The sequence below is a fragment of the Trachemys scripta genome, chromosome 19 (genome assembly GCF_013100865.1).
Source record: "Trachemys scripta elegans isolate TJP31775 chromosome 19, CAS_Tse_1.0, whole genome shotgun sequence".
Lineage (NCBI taxonomy): Eukaryota > Metazoa > Chordata > Testudines > Emydidae > Trachemys > Trachemys scripta.
In genome coordinates, this window is record NC_048316.1 from 10,159,019 (window position 1) to 10,186,786 (window position 27,768).

Consider the following 27,768-nt stretch of genomic DNA (forward strand, 5'->3'; position numbering starts at 1 on the left):
TTTGAATCAAAGCCCCAGAATCGAGGCCCCCGCAGTTACAGGGCAGCGGGTGACAAAACCTCTTACCGTTCTGGGTGATCCCCAAAACGTCACCCACACAGCTTTGCTTTGTTTGCAGGGAGCTGACAGGGGTTAAGCCCCCACATTGGGGTAGTGGTGAGAGGGTGAAAGGAAAACTAGAACACCATAACCACAAATGACTCTCAGACTCAAGCATTTGCCAGCAGTTTAACCTGATTGACGTAGCTGCTGCCCCTTAGACAAAAGAAACACGTGCACATATCTCTCCCATATACAGCAGCCTCACGCATGGCCTTATCTTCTTCCATTCATTTGTTCGTTCATAGGGGCTGGACTACCATCTCTCCATCTATTATTTGCCTCCTCACCCCTTCTCTGTGGTGGCTTATCACCATCTTCTCTATGCATGGGCTCCCCACTTCTCATGCCAGCATTGCATCAACTCACCCCTCACAGGGGAACAGCCCCATCCTTGCGTGGGTTCTCTTTCAGCACCCCAGGGATCATTCCATCCCCCTGAGCATGGGATTATCTCGGTCCACTGGCCCTATGCAGTCATCACCCCAGACTCCATCCCATTCCAGGATCGGCTCTCCTGGACTTGGGTTGACCTATGGGCCAAGCCAGACTAAAGCCCGCGGCTGTTGATTGCTATCAAACCCCCATTCTTTCCATGGTCAAAAGTTTGTTTTTTCCTCCAAAGGGAAATAACTGAAAAATAAAATCTGAGCATGCAAACAGCCTGACACCTTCTGCACATGCTATCTGCATGACTGACCTCTCCAGTGGATTATTGCAACAAGTCTGTTGTCTCCTAAGAATTTTGGAGCTACGCCATAGCCATTGTGAATTTCCAAGGCCAAGGATAAAACTCTGATCCTCCTTCTCTAGGTAACTGACAGGTTCAAAGATGCAAACTGACCCCTTTCACCAGCCACAACAAAACAACACACAAAAACATTCAAGATTAAAGAAAACAAAATTCTATTGTTGCATCCACACCTGTACTCTTTCCTCCACCGCAGAGAGAACAAGTCACACACAAACCCGGTATATTACAGGGCTTGATTCTCCTCTCACCTTAATGGCCCCAGTAGCATTACTCTGTATTTGTGCATGCGCAGAATCTGGCCCCATGTATCACAAGAACATTTTTCCTCCTCTCTTCCAAGTGGAAGTAGAACATTCTGACAGCAGTAAAAGAACAGAAAACACATGATGAGATCAACTCACACTGGGGGGCCACGTATTGGACAGGTATGGTCTTTAAGGGTTTGTTTTCGTGTCACAAGAAAATTTACATGCGTTTCATATATTCTTTTGCTGCCACTATGTGCTAAATAAGTGACAGTGAATAATTCTCCTCTGATTCCTTCATAACATCTTGACGTTACTAGAGGACCATTTACCACTCATGCGTCTGGTATATTTTGTTAGAAGCAAAGGTTATTTCTCCCCCTTGTAAAAGTGACAGCACAGTGCCACCAAGAGGGGACCAGATTTCAAACACTTCTGTCTGCAGCTGCATTTGTACCTCATCCAATGCCAATAGAAAGATTAATTCCAGGACCGCTCCAATCTCTGTTGGAAGAATTCCTTACTTCTCTACAACTTCTTGGGGCTTTAGGGGTTTTCGATCTTAGAAATGCTTTGCAGGAACAGTTGATTCTGACAGCTTACACTTTATGGGCCTGATTCTGCTCTCACGACAGCATAACTCAGGCATAACTCCTGTGACGTCAATCTGTGAAACTGGTGTGGGATCAGAATCGACAGTCAGAGAATCAAAGTCAGACAGTGGCATTCTGTGGTGGGGTGTGTGAAATCTGTACAGTCATTTCTTCCCCTTCCCCAAGAAGAGTTGAGCTGGTTCTGAGGTCTACATCATGCAGATGGATTCAGATTCAATTTTCACTCAGTCCTTTGGCTGACACTTCAGGACAGGTTTTCGGGCTTCCATTTTTGTGTCAGCAAATTGTGGGTACAAATAAGGTCACCTAGAGGTACCTGCCTGCACCTGCAAAGATGGTACTTAGAACTCCAGGCACCATCATTTACTTACATATCCAAATTATTTTAACTGCACCTGGAAATATATGTTGGTGCTACAAGCTTAAGGCCTGGCTGAAAATCAAGGCTGCTTCCCCTCTGAACATCCAGGCAGCACTTGTTGAAACACCCCTTTGCAACAAACAGACTGGGCCTGCAGACTTAGCCCTGCTCAATTTCTAATTTGTCTTCTTGTGTTTTCCTATCAGATTTAATACTTATCATTCGGCTCCATGACCAATAGCAGGGTGACCAACAGCAGACACTGGATGTGAGGCTCACTCATTAGCACACTATCTCACTCTCACACGTATCTCACTCATTTTGAGTAAATATATAAAAATTTAAAACATTTTTACTCAGGTGCTGCAAGAGACAACAATACAGCCAGGGCCTCTTTGGAGATTGGAAAGCTGTTTTCCAAGCTTGTGTACTGCGGTAACCATGGAGATGACAGGCCCGCAAGAAGAGAAGAGGCTACGCGGGATTTGTGTGTGTGTGTGAGACACACTACTTGATGGTCAAAAAAATATTACTTTGCCCAAAAAATGAGCACGACTTGATCAAAAGTTTGCAGGTTCTGCCAAATACAGTTCAAAATTTAAACCCCACTGGACAAATTCATGTCCTCGGGGATCTCCAACCATCCAGGTCTTGGTTCCAAGTACCAAATAGTTGTGTTTGTTAAAATCCACTGGTTTGCATTGCATACAGAATTCCCATGTGCCCTAGACTTTAGTATGAATTAGGACATCTGAGCATTTCATATGCAATATTAAGCAGTGTACATTTTAAAAACAAACTATTAAGTGCTGGTTGGATTAAAAACCTGGACTATCGGATGTCGCCAGGGACCAAAGATGAGAGTCCCTGTCTTAAGCAATGACCTGCCACACCACCTGGAAAGTGTCACTCTTTGGGGTTGTAAAACTCCCTCTTAAGGACAGCCAACCCTGGGCATCTCTGCTGCAGGCAGAATTTCATTGCATCCTTCATCCCCAGCTCCAGCCCCCCGTGGTAGAATTGGCCCTCAGCACCGCTCCCACAGGCCACCTAGAAGGGTTACTCAACAAGCGCGAGCCGGCCGTCCTGACAAGGCCCTCAATGGACTGAGAACGTTTGCGACGAGCAACCATTTGTGATGCAGAGACCTCTCTCAGCCTGCGCCATAACAGCCACGTGCAGAAGTTTTCATCCAATCAGATTTATTTACCGCTACAAACCAATCGGTCCAGCACAACCTAGCAAGAGTCCTTTCTGCATTAAGGGCTAATGTTACCCTCTTCCTCACCAGTTCATTCCGGGGACCTCCCGCTTTCGCTAGCTATTGCCACATCAAGGATCTTCACACTTCTGCCTGATGGAGCTTTTGCCCACTGGCTCTCAGAGGCACCAGCTTCCTCTGTTTGGTTAGGAGGATTACAGCAGAGGGCCAATCGCTCAGTTTTCATTGGGTGGCTTTTTAGGCAACATTGCCTTGAATGGTGGAGTGGGACAATACTTCCAGTGATGACGAAAGCCAGAGCGCGCTCACAGGGGCTCACAGCCTGCTTGCTTGGCACGGACCTGGGAGGGGCCTAGTTATCTCCAAGCTGGTTTGTCCCAGCCCTGCTATGTGTGACGGAAACTGCATTAGGGATAGTTAACTGGACAGGCAGCACCAGGGACAGCTTTAGTGGGGGTTCATGGATTCAACGGCACCCACTGAAATCATGAAGCCAGGGGTGCAAAACACCCAGAGTAGCAGGGGGAGGGAGGAGGAGGAGCTGCGTTTGCTCCTTTGCTGGGAAGTCACGCATGGTACCATAGCTCGGACCCTGCATCACGGTGGCACCGCTCCCGGCCACATCACTGCATGATGTTGTGTTAGGCCCAGAGTATCAAATCTGCCAGAGGGAGCACCGGGGCGATACCCCCGTGTGTCCCAGTCTCCAGGCAGCAGGGACGCAGGGGCGGGGTGTTAGGCTTATGGCGAGAGCTCTCCCAGCTCTGCGCAGCCGGGTCTGGATGCCCCACACTGCATCCCAGGTGGGGTCTCTCTTGCTGCCGGATGAGCCCTAAGGCAGCCACACAAAGCAGGTCCTGAGGGTGGGCCAGGGCCCCTCACTGACCCACTCCCTACCCAGCCCCAGAGCATTCACTGTGCCAGGCCCTTGGTATTGTTTGGTTTTGTTTCGTACCAGAATGACACCAGAGTTATGCTGCTCCCATTGAACTGGCAGCCTACATCCACCAGGGGACAGCACAGCCTACTGGCCAGAGCAGGGCTGGAAGGTAGACGCTTGTGGGACCTAATCCTGGCTCTGCAAACGACTCTGTAAATTTCACTGCCTCAGTTTCCCTATCTGTAAGACAGGGACAGCGATACCCGCCTCTCCAGAATTTGGACTAGTTTACAGAGCATTTTGGACATGCTCCTTAAGCATTACTTGACAATTTTTTGCTGGCTGAGAGGTAGGGCCCCCAGTTAGCTCAACCTGTGAATGCAGAGAAAGATTAATTTTCTAAACCCAAACATTACCACCAACATTCATGCTAGTGCTGGCAGGAGCAGCTAGTGTGACTCCCCTCTCTGGCTTCTTTGGACACTCTCCCACTGTGGGAGACATGCAGAAAAAGTTTTGAATGAAAAAGCAAAGGTCCAGCCAGGAAGCAGTTCCCCCACTGAAGAGAAACCGTGGTCATCACTGTGTGAATCGGGATGCTGGACCGGATCAGAGCACACTGTCTGAGTGTGCTTCTTCCTTCTTCTTCGGTGTCTCCGAGGCAGTCTGGAAATCATTCAGCTTTTCTTTGTCCATCTGGATTTCTACCTTGTTCCTCTTGGCCATGCTCTGATTGATCTCCATGAAGGTTTTGCCCTTGGTTTCGGGGACAATGATGAAGATGTAAATGAAGGTGACCAGGCAGACGGCGCAGAAGACGAGGAAGCAATAGGGTCCAAGCCCTTCCTGGAGGAATAAAAACCAGAGGGGAAGGAGTCAGGGAACATGTAGGGGATGCAGGATATCATAAGATGGAGGCTCTACAGGGATGTGCCCTGTCACATGGTTTGGGAATGCAAAACTCTGCAGGAGCTGTAAAAAAGGCAGCGGCATAGACCCGTATTTAATGTAACCAGGTGAAGATAGCCGAGGTGCTGGATTCACAGCCCTGGGGACTGAAGGCCTGTGTTTAGCCGCAGAACCGGCACAGCCTGGGCTGTGGACCTGATCCTTGTATCTTGCACCCTGGGTTGTTCATTCACACCTGGCAAAGCGAGTGGCAAGCACCCCCAGTTCTAAGGCGGTAGTGGTTTTACATCCACTTTGCACAGGTGTGAAAGACAACACAAGGCAGGGCGGGTCAGGCACCATCGCGGTACAAGCTGCCCACACAGTCATGCCAATGCACGTCCATGCTGAGTTAGAGGGATCACTTCTCACGGGGAGAAGTTTCATCTCCATGGCCCATTCTGGGCCCAATCCAATGCCCACTGAAGTCAGGGGGAGTCTTTCTGTTGGCTCCAGTAAGCATCAGAACAGGCTGTTAATCCTGTCTAGCTAAGCATTTACATCGTACTCACCACTTTGGTACCTGAGCACCTTAAAATGCTCAAGAAATCTCCCCCCGTTTCTCCTGAGACTGCCAGCAAGTTGGAGGAAGAAGGGGGGCTGAGAGTTTATCTATCCACATTTCACACCCATGGAAAGGGAGTGGAAAATACCCCCAGTTCTGAGGTGGTAGCGGTTGTCAGATATCAATAGCTTGGGTCACTGCTGACCTGGGCTGGATTTGAACCAGTGACCTAGAGGTGAAAAACTATAAATATCTTTAATTCCCCCTGAAACATCGACTCCCCACCACGGAATCCTCTGGAAGATTTTTGTAAACTTTCAACATCTCTGAATTCAGCAGTAGGCAAGGGCCCAAAAGAGGAACTAAGATATACTGGGGGGCAGATCCTCAGCAGACATTGAAGTCAATAAAGCAATGCTGATTTACACCCAATGAGCTTCTGGCCCTTTATAGTTAATCCTTCACACATGCATTCTGGGACTAACAAAGGGCTAGTGTTCCCCTTTAAGATTATCCCCCCCATGAGGGGGAAGCTGCTTCTAACCTCAGGTGACAAACCCCCATGAGACTCTGGAGATCGCTCCGCACTCACCACCATATAAAGGAAGACGAGCCCCACCGTGAAGTTGCTGAGCCAATGCACAGATCCACCCACCATGAAGGCCGCAGGCCGAGACGACTGAAGGAACATTTCAGTTATCATCACAAAGGGGATTGGACCTTGAAGAGAAAGAAGAGATTGAATGTTTTAACAGGCATTTCCCTCGCCCAAATTCTTAGCAGGCGCGACACTGAACGTACAATAGAAAGCGGTGGTTCCTAAGGCACTCGTGTTTACAAGTACCTGGATAAACTAACTACAGGAAGAGATGGAAAAAAGCAGAAAGGAATGACTGTAGCTAGCCATTGTCATGGTTCCGAGGCTAGCTACACCTCTGTCCCTCCCTCATCTCTGAGCATACTCCTCAGCTGTCAGGCCTCGTGCCTTTACCTTTCCTAGGGTGGAATTTTGCAATTCTTCCACTGCTAGACTGGGCCCTGGATTACAGCCCCCTGCCTATCTACGGAGCCCATCCAGCAGGTGTGACAGGGCTCTGGGAGCCTGTGATCCATGTTATCCAGTGATCAGACAGCCTTCTTAAACCAAACTGTTCTTTGTCCTCACAGTGGGTACAAGGAGGAAGATGAAAAGGATTTTAAAACAAGAAAGAACCTGCTCTCCTATTTTTCTTCCCTAAGCCCCCACCCCCTTCCCTGACTTCTTCCAACACCTCACCACCTGCCTGTGTCAATCTAGTTTCTCAAACAGGTATCCAGCAACAACCTGCCTCTCCCTTGAGAAAGTCCCTGTATTCACAGCCGGGCTGCCACATTGACACTGCTCGAGCATGTCAACCCAAGCAGCAATCGCGCTTTGGACTGCAGGGTGGGCACACCCTCACACTGGAGATCTCGGATAGGGCAAATTGGCTTCTTTGAGGACAGCCGGCTGCCAGAATAGTTGCTGCTGTCTCTGCTAAAGAAACTGGCCCTTGGGGAAATTCCTGGTGGGGGCAGGGAGGGCAAAGCTCCCTGAATGGCAATCTAAGATAAGAACCCCACTGCCACCCATAGTTGGCAGAGAGGGGCAACAGGGGCAGTTTGCCCCAGCCCCCGTTTGAGAGGGCCCCCAAACCTGTGGAATTTGAGTGTCTTTGTGAGGTAGCTCCATTCAGGTTTGGCCCAGCTGCTGAGCCCGTCCACCGGGTCACAACCCCACTCACTCAAACTTGGCCGGGCCATCTCCCTGTCCCGTCAGAGGGGCAGCTGGGCCAAACTGGAGCGGCCCTACAACTTCGTGTGCGAGGCCGGAATGCCCGGAGCGGGAAGCCAGGCCCAGGAGCTGCTGCTGCAAGGGGTGGATCAGGCTCGTTCTCCAACTCCTGACCCACCCGCAGTCTAAGTCTCAGGGGAGAAGGGGTGGCCTCAGTTTCAGACCCCCCCCCCATGCAGCCCTGAATACCCCTTTGAGGTATCCAGTTACATCTGGATCAAAAGAAAATGGGGAAAGGGCTGGGCGGTCATTCCCTGGCTGAGAAGTTACCGGTAGTAAATGTTTACCGCCAAGGCAGAGATAAGTTAGACAGAGGGAAGAAAACACCTCGCTGTTCACTCACAAACACACCGCTGTGGAAACCCTGTCACTCTGCACGGAGAGTTTCCTTTCTGCAGCTGGCATTCCTGAGCCAGTCCGACCATGCACATAGAAGAGGAAAGGGTTGGGGGAATTGGCAGTTTCCACCAGCCAGAGAAACCCTTGCAGGAGCTGCAGTGTTGGGAATCGCTCGGCAGGGCTCCTCCAGCGAACCAATGCAAAGCACCTCTGCTGCAGCAGGGCAGTGCAACTGTAAGGAGGTGCAGATCCATGACAAAGCCTCCATGACCATGCACACGCTGCTCCCACCCACTTCATGGAACAGCCACGGCAGAATTTGGCTTTTAGGGGACAGCTGCCTGTTGCTCCATGTGGAACATATAAATGCAAGAAAGCAGCATTCAGATTAAACCGGTGTGACACACCCTCCAAGGGGGGGTTTGGCTCCAAAATGTATTGGGCACGTCTCGGACACCAGCAAGACTGTGTCTTTAGACAGCCTCTTGAAAATAGAAGATCACGTCCTTCTCTTACCAATACACTCAGACAGCCCCCGGAGATCCTCCTTTAGCTGGCATGAGAAGGGGCCTGCGTGTCTGGGGCAGAAAGCCCTGACCCCTGGACCATGCGTGCAGCCTAGCTGATAACTATCAGGTCTGTATCATTACTGCTAAGTCACACGGCCAAGCAGAAACACACCAGCTCATCTCTGCATCAGCTCAAGTTGCTGTTTCAAGTTTATGTCTTTGTTTTACCATCCTGTGCACACTTACTAGCTCCGATAGCGTGTCCAACGATATAGGCGATAACGCAGGCTATGCTGAGGTACTGCATCCAGGAGACAGTGGCCTGTGGGGAATTCAGTCACTGAATTACAGTCAGTTCTCTTCTAAAGTGATCAGCAAAGTCAAGGTGCCGTTTGCAAGCAGACTGTGGGAAGCTGTACGCCCCAGGTGCTGCTCCGTGTCTGGCGGAGATTGTGAAGGGGATGGGTTAGGCAGCGTCATTAGCTGGGCTAAGCTTACAGCCTCGGCTGGAACCTCACTTCCTATGAGCAGACCCAAGGGGCACTACCAGAGATGCACACAATGGGCAAGGGTCAGAAGAACTTAGAGGGAGGGAGGGAGAAGCAATCAAATTCAGCTCTGAACGTGCTCACTGCTAACCCAACCATGTCATTAATGGAAGTCCTGCTTTTTCCCAGCAGGGTCGCTGCTTCCCACTGCGGTTTGTGCTGCGTAAATAGGGTGGTGCAGGGAGGCCTTGCGTATTCTCCCTGCAGCTCTGGAAATAGTGACCCTGCCCACATCCCCCTAGAGGGTCCAGACAGACAGACACTATCACCTAAGCCATCCGGGCACATACCTGGAGGTTGAGGGCCATCGTTAACACAGCACAGGATACACAGCAGATCCCAAAGCCAGAAAGAAGCAGAAGTCTCCTCCCCAGGGACTCAATGATGAAAACCTGAGGGACACAGCACAAGAGGGTGAGAAAGGGGGCACCAAGGGAACCCAGCACACCTAGTCCTGAGAGGAGAAAGTGCATGGAGGGCTGTCAGCTGTTAGGGGTGGGGCGTTCTGAGGAACCTAGCGCTTTGCAGTTCTGCATGGAAGAGTCCTCTAGAATTTAAGGGCAAGGAAGCCAACAGGGTTCTATACAAGTGTCCTAGGGTTCTCCAGGAATTACTTTATAAGCCTCTAGAATTTAATAGAGAACAAGATCCCCTTTCTCTAGGGCTTTTTATACAAGCCTGTAGGAAGTCAACAGCAGGGGGATAATTGTCCAGCAAATCCTAGAGGATGGATCCAAAAAAAAAACACCCCAATCCTAAACAAACTTATAGAGAAGTTTATATTTTGTACATTCCATGGGGCTGTTCCATTAGGGAAATTCCAGTATTACCAGTAAAGTGTGGATTGGAAATAAAATAGAGACCGTGAAAGCTGGGGGAACCCCCCCACCCCGATGCTTAGCACACTTGTAGGGCAGTCAGCAGTCCCTACCCCGACTGCCTAATCCAGGCCAGGACTTAGGGAGACCCTGTGCAGTGACACTGGACAGGCCAAGTTGTGCTAGTCAGTCCGAGGCAGAGAGAACCACAAGATGCTTCTGGGTCCAAGCATGGGGGAGGGATAGCTCAGTGATTTGAGCATTGGCCTACTAAACCCAGGGTTGTGAGTTCAATCCTTGAGGGGGCCACTTAGGGATCTGGGGCAAAAATCTGTCTGGGGATTAGTCCTACTTTGAGCAGGGGGTTGGACTAGATGACCTCCTGAGGTCTCTTCCAACCCTGATATTCTATGATCCTAAGAAGGATTCCAGCCAAGTCCCGCCTCGTCTCTCCCGTGAGCAGCACTGCAGCATTTATACTATACTCTTCATCCATAGATGTCAAAGCACTTCACAAGGGTGGATAAGCATCATTACCAGTGTTTCACAGATAGGGAAACTGAGGCACAGAGCAGTCAAGTGATTCACTCAAAGTCACACAGTGAGCCTCTTGCAGAACTAGGAATAGAACTCCTGATCCCAGGCACCAGGTAAAAAAGACACCTTTCTTTTCTTATGGCTGCCTGTGCATTCCCAGAGCCCAACCACCTGTCTGAGTTGAAGAGATTTTTCTCCACCCTAGCATCAGGGGTGTCACTAGCAATCAGTGATTCATAGACACATGGGCAGGCCTGTTGCCTCCAAGCCCATGGGACCACATCCACAATCTCCCAGTGCAGAGATGCCATTATACCCGTCCGTTACAGTAACACAGTGGTTGCAAGGACAGAGAGTGCACTAGCGGGAGTGGCAACATAAGACCTGGTGAGGAAGCGAAGTAGATCCTGCTATTTCCCCAAAGAAAGTTGTAATTGTATGCGTTGGTGTAACCCAGCATATGCCCACTATTACATGGCAGGAGCTTAAGGAAACAATTTGCCTCTCTGTTTAGTGTGACTTGAGCACCGGGGGACTTTTCCTCTAAATGTGGGAAGGGGTAGTTGTGTTAATGGTAATTGTATAAAGGGACCAGAGAGGTGGGCAGTGGGGATTAAAAGTGGGCAGTGGGGGGATTAGAACCTGTCGGGCAGTGGGAAAAACTTACCGCTACACAAGTCATGAACACATTGACTGCACCTATCCCCACTGTGACATACTGCACTTCGGTTTCATTCACACCTGCAGACTTGAAGATTTCATCTGTATAGTAGAAGATCTGCAATCAAACCATACCTGTGGTTATACTTGGCCATTCATAGATGGGGGGAAGGGGAGGCTCTGAGTTAGGCACCTCCAGGCTGTAAAAGCAGCCAAACACAAATCCAAGATCTGAACTCTCCCAAACTTTGGAGACATCCACATCTGGATCCATCTGTTGGGACTGGTTTCTTTCTCCATAAATCTCCAAAACTGAGACCCCTGGGCAGAACCCTCCTAAACAATCAGATCCTGATACAAACTTCGTGGCATGGGACCAGTCTCATTTCCCAAGGTCTAGACTGGGGTTTTTTGTCCATCTGGAATGGGTTCTAGTGTCTGTGCCAGCGCTGCCCTGCCACTCTTGCCTAAGAACCCAGGTCCTCTCCTAGTCCACCTGATGATCTTCCTGGGTGTCATCTCACTTACCGCGTTAACTCCAGAAAGCTGCTGGCCCATCATCATGACAATGATGGAGATGAGCTGCCACCGCAGGGCCTGGAAGGTGCAGAGGTTGAACACGGACAGACGACCGTCCAACTTTTCTGACTGGTCTTCCCGACGCATCTCTTCGATCTCGTCATCCACATCGTCCCAGCCTCTCAGCCTCTTCAGAGCTGGATGGGAGGAGGGAAGGAGAAGTTGGGTTTCCAGGTAAACTCAGCTAGTGGGAGGAGGCTGGAGTTACAGGAAACCAGAGAGGGAATTGAGATACCCCAGAAGCAGCAGGGCAGTCTTGGCTACTTCTGCACGGTGGGAAACAAAGCAACCAGCCACAGTCATAGGACTGAAGGGAGGGCCATGGGTCCTTCATATGAGCCAACAAAGGAACAATGAGAAGGGGGACCAGAGTTCCCCTCGCGAAAAAGTACTTTTATCCTGGGCTTGATTACAAGGCTCGGGTTTCTTACGAGAGCTTTGAGAGCCCCAATCCATCTTCTTGCAAACAGAGTTCAAGGAGTTTGTGTTCTAGTGGTGAGAGCAAGGAACTGGGAGCCAGGACTCCTGACTCTGCCACTGACTATTTTTCTTACTCTCAGCAAATCAGTTATCCTCTCTCTGTATCCCTTTCAGCCCTATCGCGTAAAACTGGGATTATATGTACTTGCTGTACAGGGAAGCATAAATGAACTACTGTTTGCCAAGTGCTTTGAAAGCCTGAGATGTACTATAAAAGGGTAGCACCAGGAGCTTAATGCATCCTAACCTGACTTTTGGTTCAGGATGCTTCCCAACAGCATATTCCCATAAATCACAGAATCATAGAAGTGTAGGACTGGAAGGGACCTCGAGAGATCTTCTAGTCCAGTCCCCTGCATTCAGGGCAGGACTAAGTACTATCTAGACCATCCCTGACAGGTGTTTGTCTAACCTGCTCGTAAAAATCCCCAATGATGGAGACCCCACAACCTCCCTGGGCAATTTACTCCAGTGCTTAACTACCTTGACAGGAAGTTTTTCCTAACGTCCAACCTAAACCTCCCTTCCTGCAATTTAAGCACATTACTTCTTACCCTATCCTCAGAGGTTTATGAGAACAATTTTTCTCCTTCCTCCTTGTAACAACCCTTTATGTACTTGTCAACTGTTATCATGTCTCCCCACAGTCTTCTCTTCTCCAGACTAAACAAACCAAATTTTTTCAATCTTCCCTCATAGGTCATGTTTTCTAGACCTTTAATCATTTTTGTTGATCTTCTCTGGACTTTTTCCAGTTTGTCCACATCTTTCCTGAAATGTGGCACCCAGAACTGGACACAATTCTCCAGCTGAGGCCTTATCAGCGCGGAGTAGAGCGGAAGAATTACTTCTCATGTCTTGCTTACAACTCTCCTGCTAATACATCCCAGAATGATGATTGTGTTTTTGGCAACAGTGTTACACTGTTGACCATATTTAGCTTGTGATCCATTACGACCCCCAGACTCCTTTCCGCCATACTCGTTCCTAGGCAGTCATTTCTCATTTTGTATGTGTGCAATTGATTGTTCCTTCCTAAGTGGAGTATTTTGCATTTGTCCTTATTGAATTTCATCCTATTTACTTCAGAACATTTCTCCAGTTTGTCCAGATCATTGTGAATTTTAATCCAAAGCACTTGCAACTCCTCCCAGCATGGTATCATCCACAAACTCTATAAAAGCGGCTTCTCTCTGTCCTTATCTAAATCATTGATGAAGATATTAACCAGAACCCCTGGACCCATTCCTGCAGGACCCCACTCGTTATGCCCTTCCAGTTTGATTGAACCACTGAGAACTACTCTCTGGGAATGGTTTTCCAACCAGTTCTGCACCTACCTTATAGGAGCTCCACCTGGGTTGCCTTTCCCTAGTTTGTTTATGGATGGAGACCTAGTTTCAAATCCATGCCCCTGGCCCTTCTCCTAGTTCTCTTGCTAGCAGTGCTAGGCAGTCGTGGCTGTACCTTGCCTGGCTTGTTCTTCATTGCCCTTCTGTATCAGTAGGTACCTGGGACTCTCAGGAAAGAAGGGCAACAGGAGGAGTTCCACCACTGCAGGGATCCCAGTTAGCCCTAGTAACACTGGCCAGCCTGCAACAGACAAACAGATAACAAGGTGCCCAATGAGAGAGCTCATCCACTGAGGAGCAGTCAGAGATCTCTTCCTCAGACCGGGGCTTTACCTTCCAAATTTCCAAGGATGTTAGAAAGACCCAGGATCTGAGCTATAAGGATGCCAATGGTGATGAAGAGCTGGGGCACCACCCCGACTGCACCTCTCAGGTTTTTGGGGGACATCTCTCCCAGGTACATGGGAACGACATTGGAGGACAGGCCTAGGTGAGAAGAGAGAGAGAGGGGTTAGTCCTGCTCTGGGATGTGAGGGCTCGCTGTAACACCTGGATGTTCAGGGACTTGACCAAAGTATTCTTCCAGATGATGACAGCTGACCTCCTGTAGGTCACAAGGGGCTGGACGGCACTGGAGACCGGAGTTTGCTTTCTGCTGCTACATCCCAGGTTCACAGTTAGCCTAGGCTGTCAGTGGCTGAAAGCTTATTGCCATAGAATCACAGAATATCAGGATTGGAAGGGACCTCAGGAGGTCATCTAGTCCCACCCCCTGCTCAAAGCAGGACCAATTCCCAACTAAATCATCCCAGGCCAAGGCTTTGTCAAGCCTGACCTTAAAAACCTCTAAGGAAGGAGATTCCGATGGCCACTCTGGCCTGTGTGAAGGGAACCAATGTCATTTTTCTCCCTCCATTTGAGCTTAGAATAAAAGAGTAGGTGGCATCAGCTCCATTCCTAGTCTGAAGGTGTCCATGGTACAAAGTCCATCACCTGAGCTGGCATCTTTATTGGTCAACCTCAGTAGAAAGGCCAAAGATCGAATGGGACCATTCCATCAAGGAGATCAAATTTCCCTCTTGCCCCTGGCAGCTGGTGTTCCAAGGCAGGACGCTTGTGCTGTTGCTTCCCACACTGTATCCATTCCATGGATAAACAAGGCTGTCGCTCTCCAGCCAACACCTGCCCATGGCACTCAATTCACAGCCACAGAAACGAGCTGTTTGTCTAAGCCCCGAGGCCCCATCTCTACTAGGGCTTGGGCCAAGTCAGGGGACCTGGTTACAGAATGGGTTAGCATCATAGGACTAATCATGTGCCCATAATGAGGTTAGGATTCTGAACTGCCCAAGGTTTCAACCTCATTACAGGGACACAGTTAGGTCTTGTCTCCACTACAGCTTTTAACCCTATTGTAACCAGGTCTCTCGGATGGGGTTCTAGCTGCTGGCTAGAGGAGATCCAGCGAAAAATGAAGGGTTTAATTAAGCTGAGGAGTTTGGAGCATTTAAAACAAAACGACAGAATGGGGGCAAGCCGAAAAATGTGGGACCCAAGTTTTGGGGTGACAGTTTTGGTTTGGGCCCCATCAGCAACTCAATAGCACAGCACTGCCTAAGCGCTAGAGCTGGCCAGAGCCAGCCGAAGTCCCCCATTGCTGACAAAAGGCTCAGGGCTCGAATGCAGCAGGTTTCTCGAAGGAAGAATTTTTCTCCCAGCAGGGCAAAAACTGCCAGCAGGGGGCAGCCAAGTGATTCTCAACGTGACCTGAGCCATTCAGCCTGCTGCCCCTGCTCTGAACCAACTAGGGTGACCAGACAGCAAATGTGAAAAATTGGGACAGGGGATTGGGGGTAATAGGAGCCTATATAGGAAAAAGACCCAAAAATCAGGACTGTCCCTATAAAAATCGGGACATTTAGTCACCCTAGAACAAACCTAGTTTCTGCTTTAAGTTTTCAAAACAAAGTCTAGTGGAAACAGAGCAGTTTCCTCTTCCACTTCCAGAGGAGCAAATTGTCACCAGTACTAAATACCCAAATGAGGCTGTTCGTATGGTCTGTGAGGGAGAGAGAGACTTTCCCTCCTTTATAAACCCCCTGATCAACTAATTGCCCTGAAAACTTTTGGAGTGAGCCCTCGTGGCTTGGGGTGCATTTTGTCAGAGGCTGACTGGAGCAGATATTGTGACAAAGAGAGCACACAGAGAACGCTGGCAGTTACTTGGGAATGTAGCACTCTAAGGCCTATCAGCGTTGCCAATTGTTGCCATTTTATGATGCCTCTTGTGATGAAATCCCCTGCTTCTGGAGTCAGGTGAGTATATGAGACTCAGCCTTTCTCCTCCCCCGCCACTTTTGCTTTTCTTTAAAAATAAAAAAAAAATGTACAATAGGTAGACTGGGTCAAACAGAATCCCCCACCCAAACAGCTTGAACCATTCCGTTCTCATGTAGTCCATGTAGATATAATAGATTCCAAGGGCCCTGAACCTATCAGACAGCAGTGCCAATTTTCTATCTGTGGTAGATACTGCTAATTCCTGGAATGGATTTATGGATCTGGCCACACCTCTACAGACTTAGCTTGGAAGAGTTCTGCTTGGGGTTTTAAGAACCAGGTAATATAAATTTTGCCCAAAATATTTGAGAAGTGAATCACCACCAGCAAGGCCACAGCTGTCATAACAGACTGTGGTTCCATATATCTTAAACAGGACACATTTATTAAAGAAAACAAACTAAATTTACAGACTTCCACGGAGCCCAAGTTCCAGCCTTATCTCCTTCATTTACCAGGAACCACACCCACTCTGCACACAGCACACAGAGTGAGACAGACATGGAGACACTGCATTGCACTGCAGCGGGTACTGTTCCTACAATATACTCCTCGCAAACCAACCCGCTATGACACACGCTCCATCTGGCCCAGAAAATCCTACCCCTTGTTCTACCCCTGCACACTGCCTTTCACTCACCAGCGCATATTCCCACGATGATTCGCGAGAGGATGATCACCTCAAAGGTCTTTGCCACCTTGGAAGTTCCCATGAGGATGGCAGGGACAATGGAGAAGATGTTATTTATCAGCAAAGTGCCCTTTCTGCGGATAGATTGAGAGGATGACAGTTCTAACTTATCATCATCATTACTTGTACTGTGGTATTGCCTAAAGGCCCCAACTGAGACGGCGCTCAGCTGCGCTAGGTGCTGTACAAACACGTAGCCAGATGCAACTGCAGCTCCGAAGAGTTTAGAATTTAAATATGACAGACAAAGGAAATAGGCATGACAGACAAAGGAAATATTATCCCACTTCGCAGTTAGGGAACTAAGGCACAAAGAGGTTAAGTGTCTTGCCCAGGGTCACTCAGAATGCCTGTGGCAGAACTGGGAACCGAACCCAGTCCAGTACGTCAACCACGAGCCTGTCCTCCCTCTCAACTATCCTCACTCTCCTCTGGAGGATTTTTCCTGCATTTAAACACAGGAAAGCAGGTAGCCGAGGAGACAACAGTGGGCAAAGGATCGCCAGACATATAAAAAGCTACGGTGGGATCTAACCACAAGTGCCTTAGATAAACTAAGCTGCTTAAAAATTAATATTAAGATAGGGGCTAAGAGTGCAAAGACTATAGGCCTTGGCATAGCAGATTGGACCAAGTGGTACATTTGGCTCAGTATCGTGCCAGCAGTATGGTCACGTCCACTCCATCCACAGTGCAGCCAGATCAGTTGTTCTGCAGATGGGGGAGGGTGGATTCCTCCCTGATCCAAGAGGCAACCATTGGCCTGGCTCCATAATAGAGAGGGTGGCTATGGTAGGATACTGAATCAGATGGACTCGTGAAAAGACCTTTATTCAGACCACAGCAAATGGCTTCTGAATGGACTACAGACCGACCCTCTTATGGTGCCTCTGTCACTCACCTGCCACATTTGTTCACCAGAGGGCCCACCATAAGGGACCCAAAGAAACCTCCCAGTGGGAACATAGATACCGTGAGAGACCAGAGCAGTTTTTGGAAGCTGCTCTCCATCGGGATGCCATTCCTGTCAAAGTAGGTTTGATTGTAAAACTCTTGCATGAACTAGAAAAGATACAAAAACAGACTTAATTGGCTTGGTGGGGAGGAAAAGTGACTGAAACATGGTTATTCAGGTTATAAAAGCAGCAGGGGACCAAACAGGGTAAAGCTCCACTGAATAATTTCTTGGTGAAAGAGGAAGATTTGTTTTAAGAAAAATATAACAGAAGGTTAAAGAAACCTACAGTAGAACTCTGGCCTATTTCAAAGGTCCTGCTGCCTTAATTACCTGCTTGATTTTCAATGCTCCCTTTGACTTCATTTGCAATCACGGGTGCTCAACGCTCTTGAAAATCAGGCCCTATGGTTTCTGTGCACAAAGCCCAAAACACATGTTCTCCCATAATGCACATGGAAAAATGTTTGTGTTGGACCACACCCTGCTTCCCAGCTGTGGTTCCCCTTAACCTCTTCAGCAGAGCTCCAAACCCTTAAGCGATGTCAGTCTTGGAGCTGGGGGTGGTGAGTCCCCGCTTGCGTAGATGTACTTGTGCAAGCTCTCATTGAGCCAGCACCCTAAAATTAGAAGTGTAGCCAGGGTAGCATGGGCAGTGGCAAGCGGCGGCAGAGACGGGCTGTATAAAATACGTACCCAGGGGGTTCAGCTAACTTGTGCCACTGCTTCCTGTGTCCCGCGCTACACTACTATTTTTAGCATGCTAGCTCTCAGTGTATCTATTCGAGTCACGTGTCCAGCTCCAAGCATAGAATACAACAACAGATCTGGAAGAAATGGTGTCCCGTTTGAGTGGATATACCTGCACTAGCTTGGCGTGAGTGGTGGGAGGGGCCATCTGCCCAAGTGTGTACCTCGAGTCTTAGATGGGATTGTCCCTGGGGGGCTAGCCCCTCCCACTGTTTGTGCTGCTGTGGTTACGCAGTTGTTTTTAGTGCGCTACCTCAGTCAGAGCTAGTGTGGGTATGCCTGCGGGAGCTGGAAATTACACCTCCCAGTTGCAGTGTAGACACACTTATAAAGAGACAGGGCACAGGGAAATGTAACCCTGGCATCCCATGATAAGTGCTATCCTGGCAGGATCACAGGGAAGACATGCATACATAGATAGGAGACCAGCAAACGATCTGGGGGAGATAAAGGTCCCATTCCTCAGTGAGGCTGAACTTGGCTTTAGGAAGCAGGATTTTAGGACGATCATAAAAGGAGGAAGTGCAATAGTCAAGCCAGGAAGTGGGTATGTTAGCACATAGAGGAGCAGAGGGAGGGTCCACCTGAAGATGAATTTTGGCAATACACTGGAGGATGGTGACTGGCAGATTTGGAGGAAAAAGGAAGTTGGGGTCACAGATGGATCCAAATTTCAGTCCTTGGGAACAAAGTCTACTTGTTCGTGAAGACCAGGATAGCCACAATACAGTGTTATGGGACAACTAGTTTTATAGAGAAATGCCAAAGGCTGGATGCCGGAAGTCCAAAATTGGATCTTAGCAGTGGTCCAGCACTCTTAGCTTTCCCTGATTAAGGATTTCAGGACTGTGCTTCATTACTTTATCTCCGTCACCACAGCTGTCCAGTGTACGTGCACAGAGAGAATTCCACACTAGCCAGATGGCTTGTGGGGTTAGAATTCATACAGTGGGTTATGAGGTTCAGAAAAGAAAGGGCATCAAGAGAAATACATTCAGAAAGGAAGAGGGGCAGGAAATCAAGTGTTAGCAAGCAAAGCCTACGTTGGCAAGAACAGAGCCAATTTCAGTGCTATCCTGAAGTTATATTTCATGCCTACACACCACGATCACTGCATGCTAAGAACACACAAGACACAGAGAGGAAACAGTTAGGACATTTCTTCTCCCTTGGGGGATTCCTTGGCACCATGGTAATCCCAAGGCAGACGGAGTTTAGAAAGCCTAGACTCTGTGCATGTGCGCACACACGCCACTGTTACTAGTCTGCCACTTGTTTGTCTTTCTCGGCTGTTTCCTGCACCTACCACAGCTGGAGAGTTGATCACGGAGACATTGTAACCGTACTGGAAAGACGATCCAAAGGCCGACACCAGCGTTACACCTGCGAGCAGAAGTGTCATTTTCTGCAGGAAAGAAGAGCAGTTACATGGGTGGAAATTTGGAGTGTTTCTCTCAGTGTGTGCATATATATTAAAAAACCCAGGGCATTCATTAAAGCAAAGGACACTGAAAAAATTGGGCTCCTGCCCTTCTGTTTCTTCGTAGTGTAAAAAGAACATCTGATAGATTGTTTACACACTACAACTCACTTTATTCTGCTTGATTTTTCCCTTATTTGAAACTTCAGTGCAAACACCCTTTCTCTACAGTATCAATTGGTCGTTGAAGTCAAATAAATGCCAATAGCCAAAATAAATATCATTAAATTTTGCAGAATTAATAAAAATCTCTTCCCCTCGCAGTTGCCCTATTTTCTTTCTCATGGTTGTTCTGCCATCAGCATTTCCGAATCAAGCTGCTTATGGGCCCATTCCAGCTGCTATTAAACTCATTTGGAACCTTTCCACGGACATCAGATCGTGCCCTATGGGAACTGTGCTTTGTGGTTGCACAGGGGAGAAATAATTGTCTTGTGCAGGGCCTGAACATGAACGTTGTTCCTGGGCACAGAGTCCTTGGAGTCACCAGCCACTAACAACAGTCTATAGTATCCCTTGTTGCTACTGACTTCTCAAGCTACAGCCAGCTGTGCAGCAAACAGTGCTGCCTTTTAGAGCTCTCTAATGCACTCTATTGTGGGCAATCAAATCATATTTCCATTCAGCCGTACGTTGTTTTCTCCAGCCACCATTAGCCTTAATGGCTCAGAGCCTCCTCAGCCCATCTATTCTAGTGCAGAGAACTTGTTCAGTCTCTTTAACAGGAGGATTTCTCCGGAGTAGCCAGTAGTTTCCCCACTGGTCACACTCAACTTCTTCAGATGTCTCAGCAGCGTGCATGCAAAACAGAGACGCCGAGAGGTTATGTGACAGCCCCAGGTTACGCAGTGAGTCAGTTTCAGACGTGGGATTAGGAGTTCCTGGCTCCCAGTTCCATTCTCAGTCTTCTCTACTAGAGCCAGCCCCATCCCCAGTATTATAACAGTGTCTAGAGGCTCCAAATGAGATCAGGGCTCCACTCTGCTTGGTGCTGTACAAATGCACCGTGAGAGAGTCCCTGCCCCAAAAGCTTACTGTCTAAACAGACAAAAGGGAGGAGGCAAAGAGAGGCAAAAATGACTTGCCCAGGGCTCACACAGCAGGTTAGTTGCAGAACCTGGAATAGATCTGAGGTCTCCCAACTCCAGTGTCCTAACCACTAGACAGCACAGCCTCAGACATAAATAGATCCATAAAAGCCCATGAGCATCAGTTTTGGCACTGCTAACCAGCCCCCCGCCCCTGTTTTCCCCAAGGAAACTTTTCTGCAGCCTTCACCATGTCAGCCAGAAAGAGGCAGGCGAACTCACCCCCTTCCTGCCGCTGCAGGCGTCAGAGCTCTCCTGCTTCTCCTTTGTCAGCTTCATTTTGGCGTGTGAGGCAAAAACGTTGATTTCAGGCTTTTATAGGCAAAGTGGGGCAGGGGACGCCCCAAGAGGAATGATAATGCACGCTGGTTGCTCTGTGGGTGTAACAGGGAACACCTAATAATACGCTTTATTGCCCAGTACAATCAGTCTGTCCTCTGGACCTTCCCGGGGGCTGCATGGCTCTCGCATGTCTTCCATATGGCTCCGCTTTCACTTCCTCTGTTCAAGGCCCCGTCCCCGGGAGGGTCAGAATGCCTTGTGCCAAACCCATGTTCAAACTGGATTGCTGCCACACTCCCACTATGGATGTTTGAAAAAGCTCCTTGCTGCAATAGCGGTGGTGAAAGCAGCTGGAAACTCCACTGCGACAGGCTGGCTCTGCCACGGGGAGAGCAGGGTCACTTCTGCGCACGTAGCAGCAGGCTCCAGCCCTCTGGCTCAGCCTGCGCGGACAGAGCTATTTTCTCGAGGGCTGGAGGTGGTGCTTTAGGGAGAGGCAGTACGGTCTAGGAGCCTGAGCACAGATCTGGGAGCCAGGAACTCCCGCAGTTCAAAGCCTCTGCGGCAGTATGGGACACGTTCATTTCACCTCACTGGGCCCCATTTTCTCCATGTGTAAAATCAGGTTACGATCCCACAGCCCCTATTGAACCTGTATTATCTGCCAGTGATCCAGCCACTACGTCATGCAACGGTGCTACCGCAGGGTCTGGAGCCACTGCTGGAGGATGCTGCAGGGCTTGGGGCGGGGGGGGAGGAGGGGGGTTAGGATTTGTTGAACTACGCTTTTGTAGCATTCAGGAAAACCTCACGCAGTGCCTAGCCAGGCAGTTAAAGGAGCAGAGCACTACGAGCTCCCACTAACAACAATGGATGTTGAGGGTGCTCAGCGCCTCTGAATCGCAGGTCGTGCGCACCACGAGTCCTGAACATTGCCAGTTAGTTACAGTTCCGTCTCACACCCCAGACAAGAGAAAACCCTTGTCCGTGCTGCACAAGGAAAGGACGATAGACGCCGTTGTGTATTAACACAGTTGTTGGCAAGGCTCTGAGACTAGCATGAACAAGGGTTACAGAGACTCAGCAGACAAAGATAGGCCTAGGGCCTAGAGAGCACTTGTCTCGCTCCAGGCCCATTTAAACTACAAAATGTATCGGTCCGAGCCCTGCGCTCGAAGGGTCTGACCCTGTGGCCAGCGGGAGCCTTGCCATTGGCTTCAGTGGGGACAGGAGCAAACCGTAATGATGACAGCCGGGTTTTAGTCCTGCCTGTGGGCATGGGACCAAACTGGGTCAGCACCGTCTCATGGCTGCAGGTTGCCTCCCTGTTCTTTACACTGGATTGCAGCACCGTGCGCAGCGCGGAGGAGCCGTTTGCGGCCAGCTGCTGGGGGCATTGCTGTTTGATCTGCTGCTTTTGCCCCCAAGCATATTAACCCCTTCAGTCCCCAAGTCTTTTACCACCACATGCAAGGTGCATGCGGGGGCTGAGGGGGGATGGTTGGCAGAGGGTACAACTCTCTTCTCCATTCCAACTCCGAGAGCTTATTTTGCACAGAGCCTTGTTATTAGTTAACCAAGGCTGCATGGCCCCGATTAACTAGGAAACGAAGTTCACAGACAGTCCCAATCGCCAGGCTAGATGAAACAACCAACACGCTCTACTCTTAAAGGCCACACTTATTTTTATTGCTCAGTAAAATACCTTGTCCTCTTGGACCCTCGTGAGTTGCATGTGGGTCCCACATGGGTCCATGGTGTGTCTGCTTTTTCTTCCCTCATTTAAGGGACTTAACACAAGACCAGGCACAGAATCTAGACTCAGCATTTTCCACCCTGGTTTATATTTTTGGCATCCGTTGATCATTCCTCCCCAGCACTGTTCTGCAGGTCATAAAAGGAACCGGTTGGCCATTCAAACCAAAGTAACAACGGATCAACAGCAGCTCCCATCATTTTTCTTCTTCCTTCCTTCCTTCCTTCTTCAGGATTTGTTTTCGGAGTTGTTTGTTTTCAACACCCAGTAGTTACTGTTTATTCAAAGTCCCTTTCAAGCTAGTCCGAATCAGAAACACAAGTTATGCTCATGTGAGAGGTGCTAAAAACAACTGCACAATGTTGTGCAACAATGTAAAAGGTGATAAGCAGACAATACCAGCTTCTGGCTGTAATTAGGGCAAAGCAACCTACGTAGAAACAAGACCGGTGGAGGGATAAGAAGGAAAACGAAAAACCTTAAAGCAAAAATTATTCAGGGAAACAGATAAGTCCAGAAATCTTGGGGAAGGGCATTAGTGATTCATAACTATACTCATTCCTAAACAGCTTCATTCTATGCAAGCTAAAACCTATTGAGCACAGCTGGCTTTCCAGGAAGGATTCCTTCCAACAGCAAAAAAAGTGATCAGTGCCCAAAATTAAATTGCATATGCAAACACACTGGCAAAGAACATGTAGTGTGCCACTAGAGTCGCTGATTCACTGGAGGATAACTGACTACTACTGCTAGCAACTAATAGAATGAGGGAGCTAAATTACTGCTTTAGCACACATAGTGGAGGACAGTGCTGTGGTGCTGAACAATCCTGGGTTTAAAAATCCTGCCGATGACCCTGTGTGGTAGGGGTTTGGTTATGCATGGATGCCCAAGGTCTGATTTCTCTAATTAAGCTTAGCTATGCAGGGACCCCCCAAGAGCTACACCTCTTCTGTATGGGCACAAACCCCTTTCCTTTAGAACTTAAAAGTAAGCAAGAATGTATGCAAGGCAGTGTCGCCTCTCAATGCAGGAATGAAATCCCTGCACCCACACTCTGGCATCAAGAAATATTCAGCACTGCATGATTCTTTACTGATATCTGTACACAACACGTGCAAGTGTTGGGAAACGAAAGGCAACACATCGAAGTACACACTGGGCCAAAGATGCAACAAACTAGAGAGAGCAGCTATTTAAGTGGCCAGTTTGCCATTCTTGCCAGAAGGAGAGAAATTAACGAGGTCTAACCTCATGCTTTTATTGGCTGAGAAGAATCTCACGGTGAAGGAGAATTAATCTGAGAGCAGAAGTTTGTGAATTGCTGGGGGCCCACAGAGAGCCAGCTGGTCCCACGATCTCGTCTTGGCTGTTTCCAGCTTTCCTGCTGTCACTTTCCCCACGGAAGCGACTGCTGTAGTTGCCACAGTGATGTTATACATAGAGCCCTGAGTGGATACAAAATGTGTATCTGCATCCGATCCGCGATCCACAAACATGGTCTGTGGACGTATAGTGGATATCCACAGATTCTCCGGGCTCTAGTTATAGGATTGCCAGGGGGAGGGGGAAGTCTCCTATGTGATTTGAGGGGGATGAGAGGGGCTCATGAGATAACTTCTCTATTAAGATGTGGTCCACTCTGTGAAAAAAGATTGGCAAATCCTACTGTGGAAGAATGATTCAGTAACAGATCCTTGTCTAAGGACAGACAAAGGAACATTACAAGCTCAGATTTTACCTCGTTATATCTGAGCAGTTCCATGGATTTAAGTTTAGTAGAATTTTGCTGTTAAAAAAAGCTATGTTGTAACAAATTCATTGCCAAGAAAGTACTTTAGAGGCATCGTGTATACTGTACACTAGGCAGAATTTCACATCAGCAGTTGTGATTGATCTAAGATTCTCCTACTCCAAAAAAAACATAGAACCATACCATTTGAGCTGAAGGAGAATCTCCTTAGCAGTACAGAGCCTATGGCACACAGTTAAAGCAGAAAGTAATTTCCTTTGGCAAAAGCCAAAAATGTTAACTCATCTCAGAAACATTCTTAGGATTTAAAAATGTAAACAAAAATAGGTCTCCAGTGCTGGTAAAAACAAATACACACACACAACCCACAACCAACTGTCCCCCAATGGCTTAAAATGCTGCTTGTTTCATAATGAAAAACCACAACACCAATTTAAATTCTTTAACAAAATGCTTAGCTCTTTGAAGAAAGAAGCTACCAAATAGCTTAGAGCTTGAACAGCAGCTTCCTCATCTTGCAGAAACTGCTTCTTTCTAGTAGTTCCCAGCTCTTCTGCATATCTATCATCACCAGTCTTAACTGAACACAGGTGCAAGATAGAACATTAGTTGCAACAATAATTGTCTTAACATTTATTGGCTCTTCTAACCAATCAGAACACAGCAAGGGCAGTTGGGAGTTCGAGTTAACCCAGGTGCAATAGAACTCTCAGTTAATTACCTCCTTTGGTTGCTGGATTAAAATGTGCAGAGCACATGAACACTGCCCAAGACCGAGGTGATATGCACTGGCCTGCCCAGGGGTAGTCCTAAATTGGATTCCTAGTCCCATGTGCCCCTAGGCTGAGAGGTGCTGGAGGGAGCTCTGGCCAAGCAACCACAACCAGACGGTCGATGGGGAACAGGATGAGACAGGGAAGGAACAGAGAAGTCATCCCGCCTACGTGAGGAAAACGCTGCCCTATCCCGTAAGCAAACCAGCCTGAGGTGAGAGGGTGCAATAAATGCCCTGTGAGTGGGGAGGGCAAGTATTTGCAATTGGCAGACGACTAGTTCTTTGTAAATCTGCCTATCTCATCAAGGTCAATTAGCAACACGCAGCTGGCAGCAGTAGAGGAACCGTAAACAGATCGATACAGGGAGGGCTGCTTTACACTGCAGCCCAAACCAGCAGCTGTTGCTTGTCCAGCCAGCCACCCAACCTTCTCGTCAGAATCAAGACCAGGAGGGACCACCAGATCACAGCCCACCAGCCAGCACCCAGCCACCTCCACACCAGGCCCAACAACCAGAATTAGACCAAACTATTACCACCCTCAGAAAGCTCAACTATGTGTATCACAGGCAGGGAACAGGAGGGAGCAAGGTGGACCCACACCTGAGGCCCTGTCATGCCAGGGTATTGATCAAGGGAGATATGCCCAGATGATTCCAGTAAGTAGCCAATGCCCCATGCTGCAGGGGAAGGAGACAAACAAAAAACCCAGAATACATTGGAGGCGGGGGGTGGGGGAGAATCCCTTCCTGACCCCCTACAGGTGACTATCTGAAGCCCTGAAGCATGAGATCTCAGGAGCATAAGACAGAAGGGACCCTCCAGGGCTACCCAGCATAGTTCCCCACCACCACAGGCAATCCCATCATACGAACTCACTCATAAGTTTATCGAGCTCCATCTTAAAGCAAGTTAAGTTGTTTGCCCCTATTTTGTTTTGTTTTAGAACATCCCCATTCTCCCAAGATAAACACACGTTTTAGTCTCAGAAGAGCATAGAGTATTCTGGGCCTTTTGTTATAGTAGCTGGGTGCCCTATCAGACGGCAACAAATATGTGACGACCTAGGACTTCCCAGGAATCAATCTGCTGCATGCCACATCATTCAGAACTTCACAGGATAGAAACCTCGGCATCCTGCTTCTAAAGCAGGCCCCTGCCCACTTGGAGAAGCTCCTTTAACTCATAGCAGTACAGATTTTATGACACACACTTGAGCGGTGAGTGGGGGCATGTAACAGGCGGGATTGACCCTTTAAGGACCAGTGGCCTGGGGTCAACCAGCCCTGGTCAATGATCAGACCCAGCAGAAAAGGGAGTAAGTGATTATAACAACCAGCAAGTGACTCAGTTGAGGGTGGACTGCAGGGAGAAGCTGCAGGAAGGGACTGGCTCCTGCAAAAGTCCCCAAGGAAGATTCCAGGTGGAAAGCCCCAGCTCGAAGTTTGTTTTTCTTTTGTGAGCTCGTGGTCATTTGGACAATAAATGGAGCCCAGAACAAAGGGCTAAAGTCTAATTTGGTGTAGCTAATAATTCTCCAGGAAGCCAGTGTGTACAGGGCACCTACCCAAGCACGTACGCACACAGTCCGCTACAGGACGGGTGCAGACCTACAGCATCAGTGGACAGGACCCAGGACACCCAGATTCTGTTCCTGGTTCAGGCACTGACCTTTGGGGTGACATTGAGCTAGTCACTTCTCTGTCTCGGTGTAGCACCTCGCACAACGAGGTGACCTTGCTGCGAGGTGCCACCAGAATGCAAATAATAAAACAAAACCAACCAACAATGTATTTGTACCTTAAATATTCCCTTGGTGTTTCATTTCCTTTACATCTTGCTTATAGCACCAGCTTGGCAGAAGAGTTCTTATTTCACAGTCATGGTTTCATTTCAACCAACACACATCAAAGGATTTTCCAGCTCGCTGTGTCTGTGCTTCACCCCTGCACCCAAATCCAAAGAGGAGAACTTGTCTGGAGACACTAGCTACAGTTTGGCTGCCCACAACATTCCTGCACCCGTGATGGGGAGAAGTTCTTGTGTGTGTGTTTGGGAACTATCTGCATTTAATCCTGCTGTCTGGCCTCACAAAACCAGGAGCTGAAGAGAAGTTGAATTTCATGGCGAAAGGGGCAAAATATTTAAAGCTCCCAAGTTTGAAGTTTTCAGCGTCAGCAATGGGCTCTAGGACGAGAAGTTTCAGCCCCAAAGGACTTGGCTGGAGAAAATCTGTGTGTGCAACAGAAAAAGGGGAGGAGAGAGCGGGAACTAGCACTGAACCATAAATCACTGTTAGTGACTAATGAAGAGATTATTGGTGAGAGAGAGAGAGACCACACAATGCAGCAGTGCTTGAAAACTGGATTCTGAAACCCAGGGGGTTGGAGCGCTCAGATTACGCAATGATGGAGCGGTTATAAAATCCTGGATTGATCGGTAAAGAACACCACAGATAGACAAAGACGCTAAAATTCAGGTGTTTCCCCTTTTTAACAATAAATACTACAGCCGGTTTCCTCTTTCCCATCTGACTAACGGGCCACTCTACCTCGAAAGGTCCCTTATAGTCCGTGCTAACTACTCATGCTAAACCATCTGTTCCCCCTTGCATTTTGCCAGGAATACCTTTCCC

General features: G+C 48.5%; 1 protein-coding gene across 2 annotated transcripts; it reads right to left on the minus strand.

The window, feature by feature from the left end:
* Positions 1–3,258: 3,258 nt before the first annotated feature.
* On the minus strand, positions 3,259–27,308 carry LOC117867893 (solute carrier family 2, facilitated glucose transporter member 5-like). 2 transcript variants are annotated; one of them, XM_034753323.1, is made up of 12 exons: positions 26,934–27,308; positions 19,306–19,404; positions 17,196–17,356; positions 16,244–16,368; positions 13,597–13,749; positions 13,379–13,504; positions 11,381–11,568; positions 10,860–10,970; positions 9,128–9,229; positions 8,536–8,611; positions 6,221–6,348; positions 3,259–5,021 (listed from the first exon to the last, which is right to left on the minus strand). In XM_034753323.1, the coding sequence occupies exons 2-12, from the start codon at positions 19,399–19,401 to the stop codon at positions 4,785–4,787; spliced, it is 1,503 nt and encodes a 500-aa protein (XP_034609214.1). In that variant the 5' UTR covers positions 19,402–19,404; positions 26,934–27,308; the 3' UTR covers positions 3,259–4,784. The 2 variants fall into 2 exon arrangements, with proteins under 2 accessions (XP_034609214.1, XP_034609213.1); XM_034753322.1 differs by lacking the exon at positions 26,934–27,308 and adding an exon at positions 20,790–20,846.
* Positions 27,309–27,768: the final 460 nt, after the last annotated feature.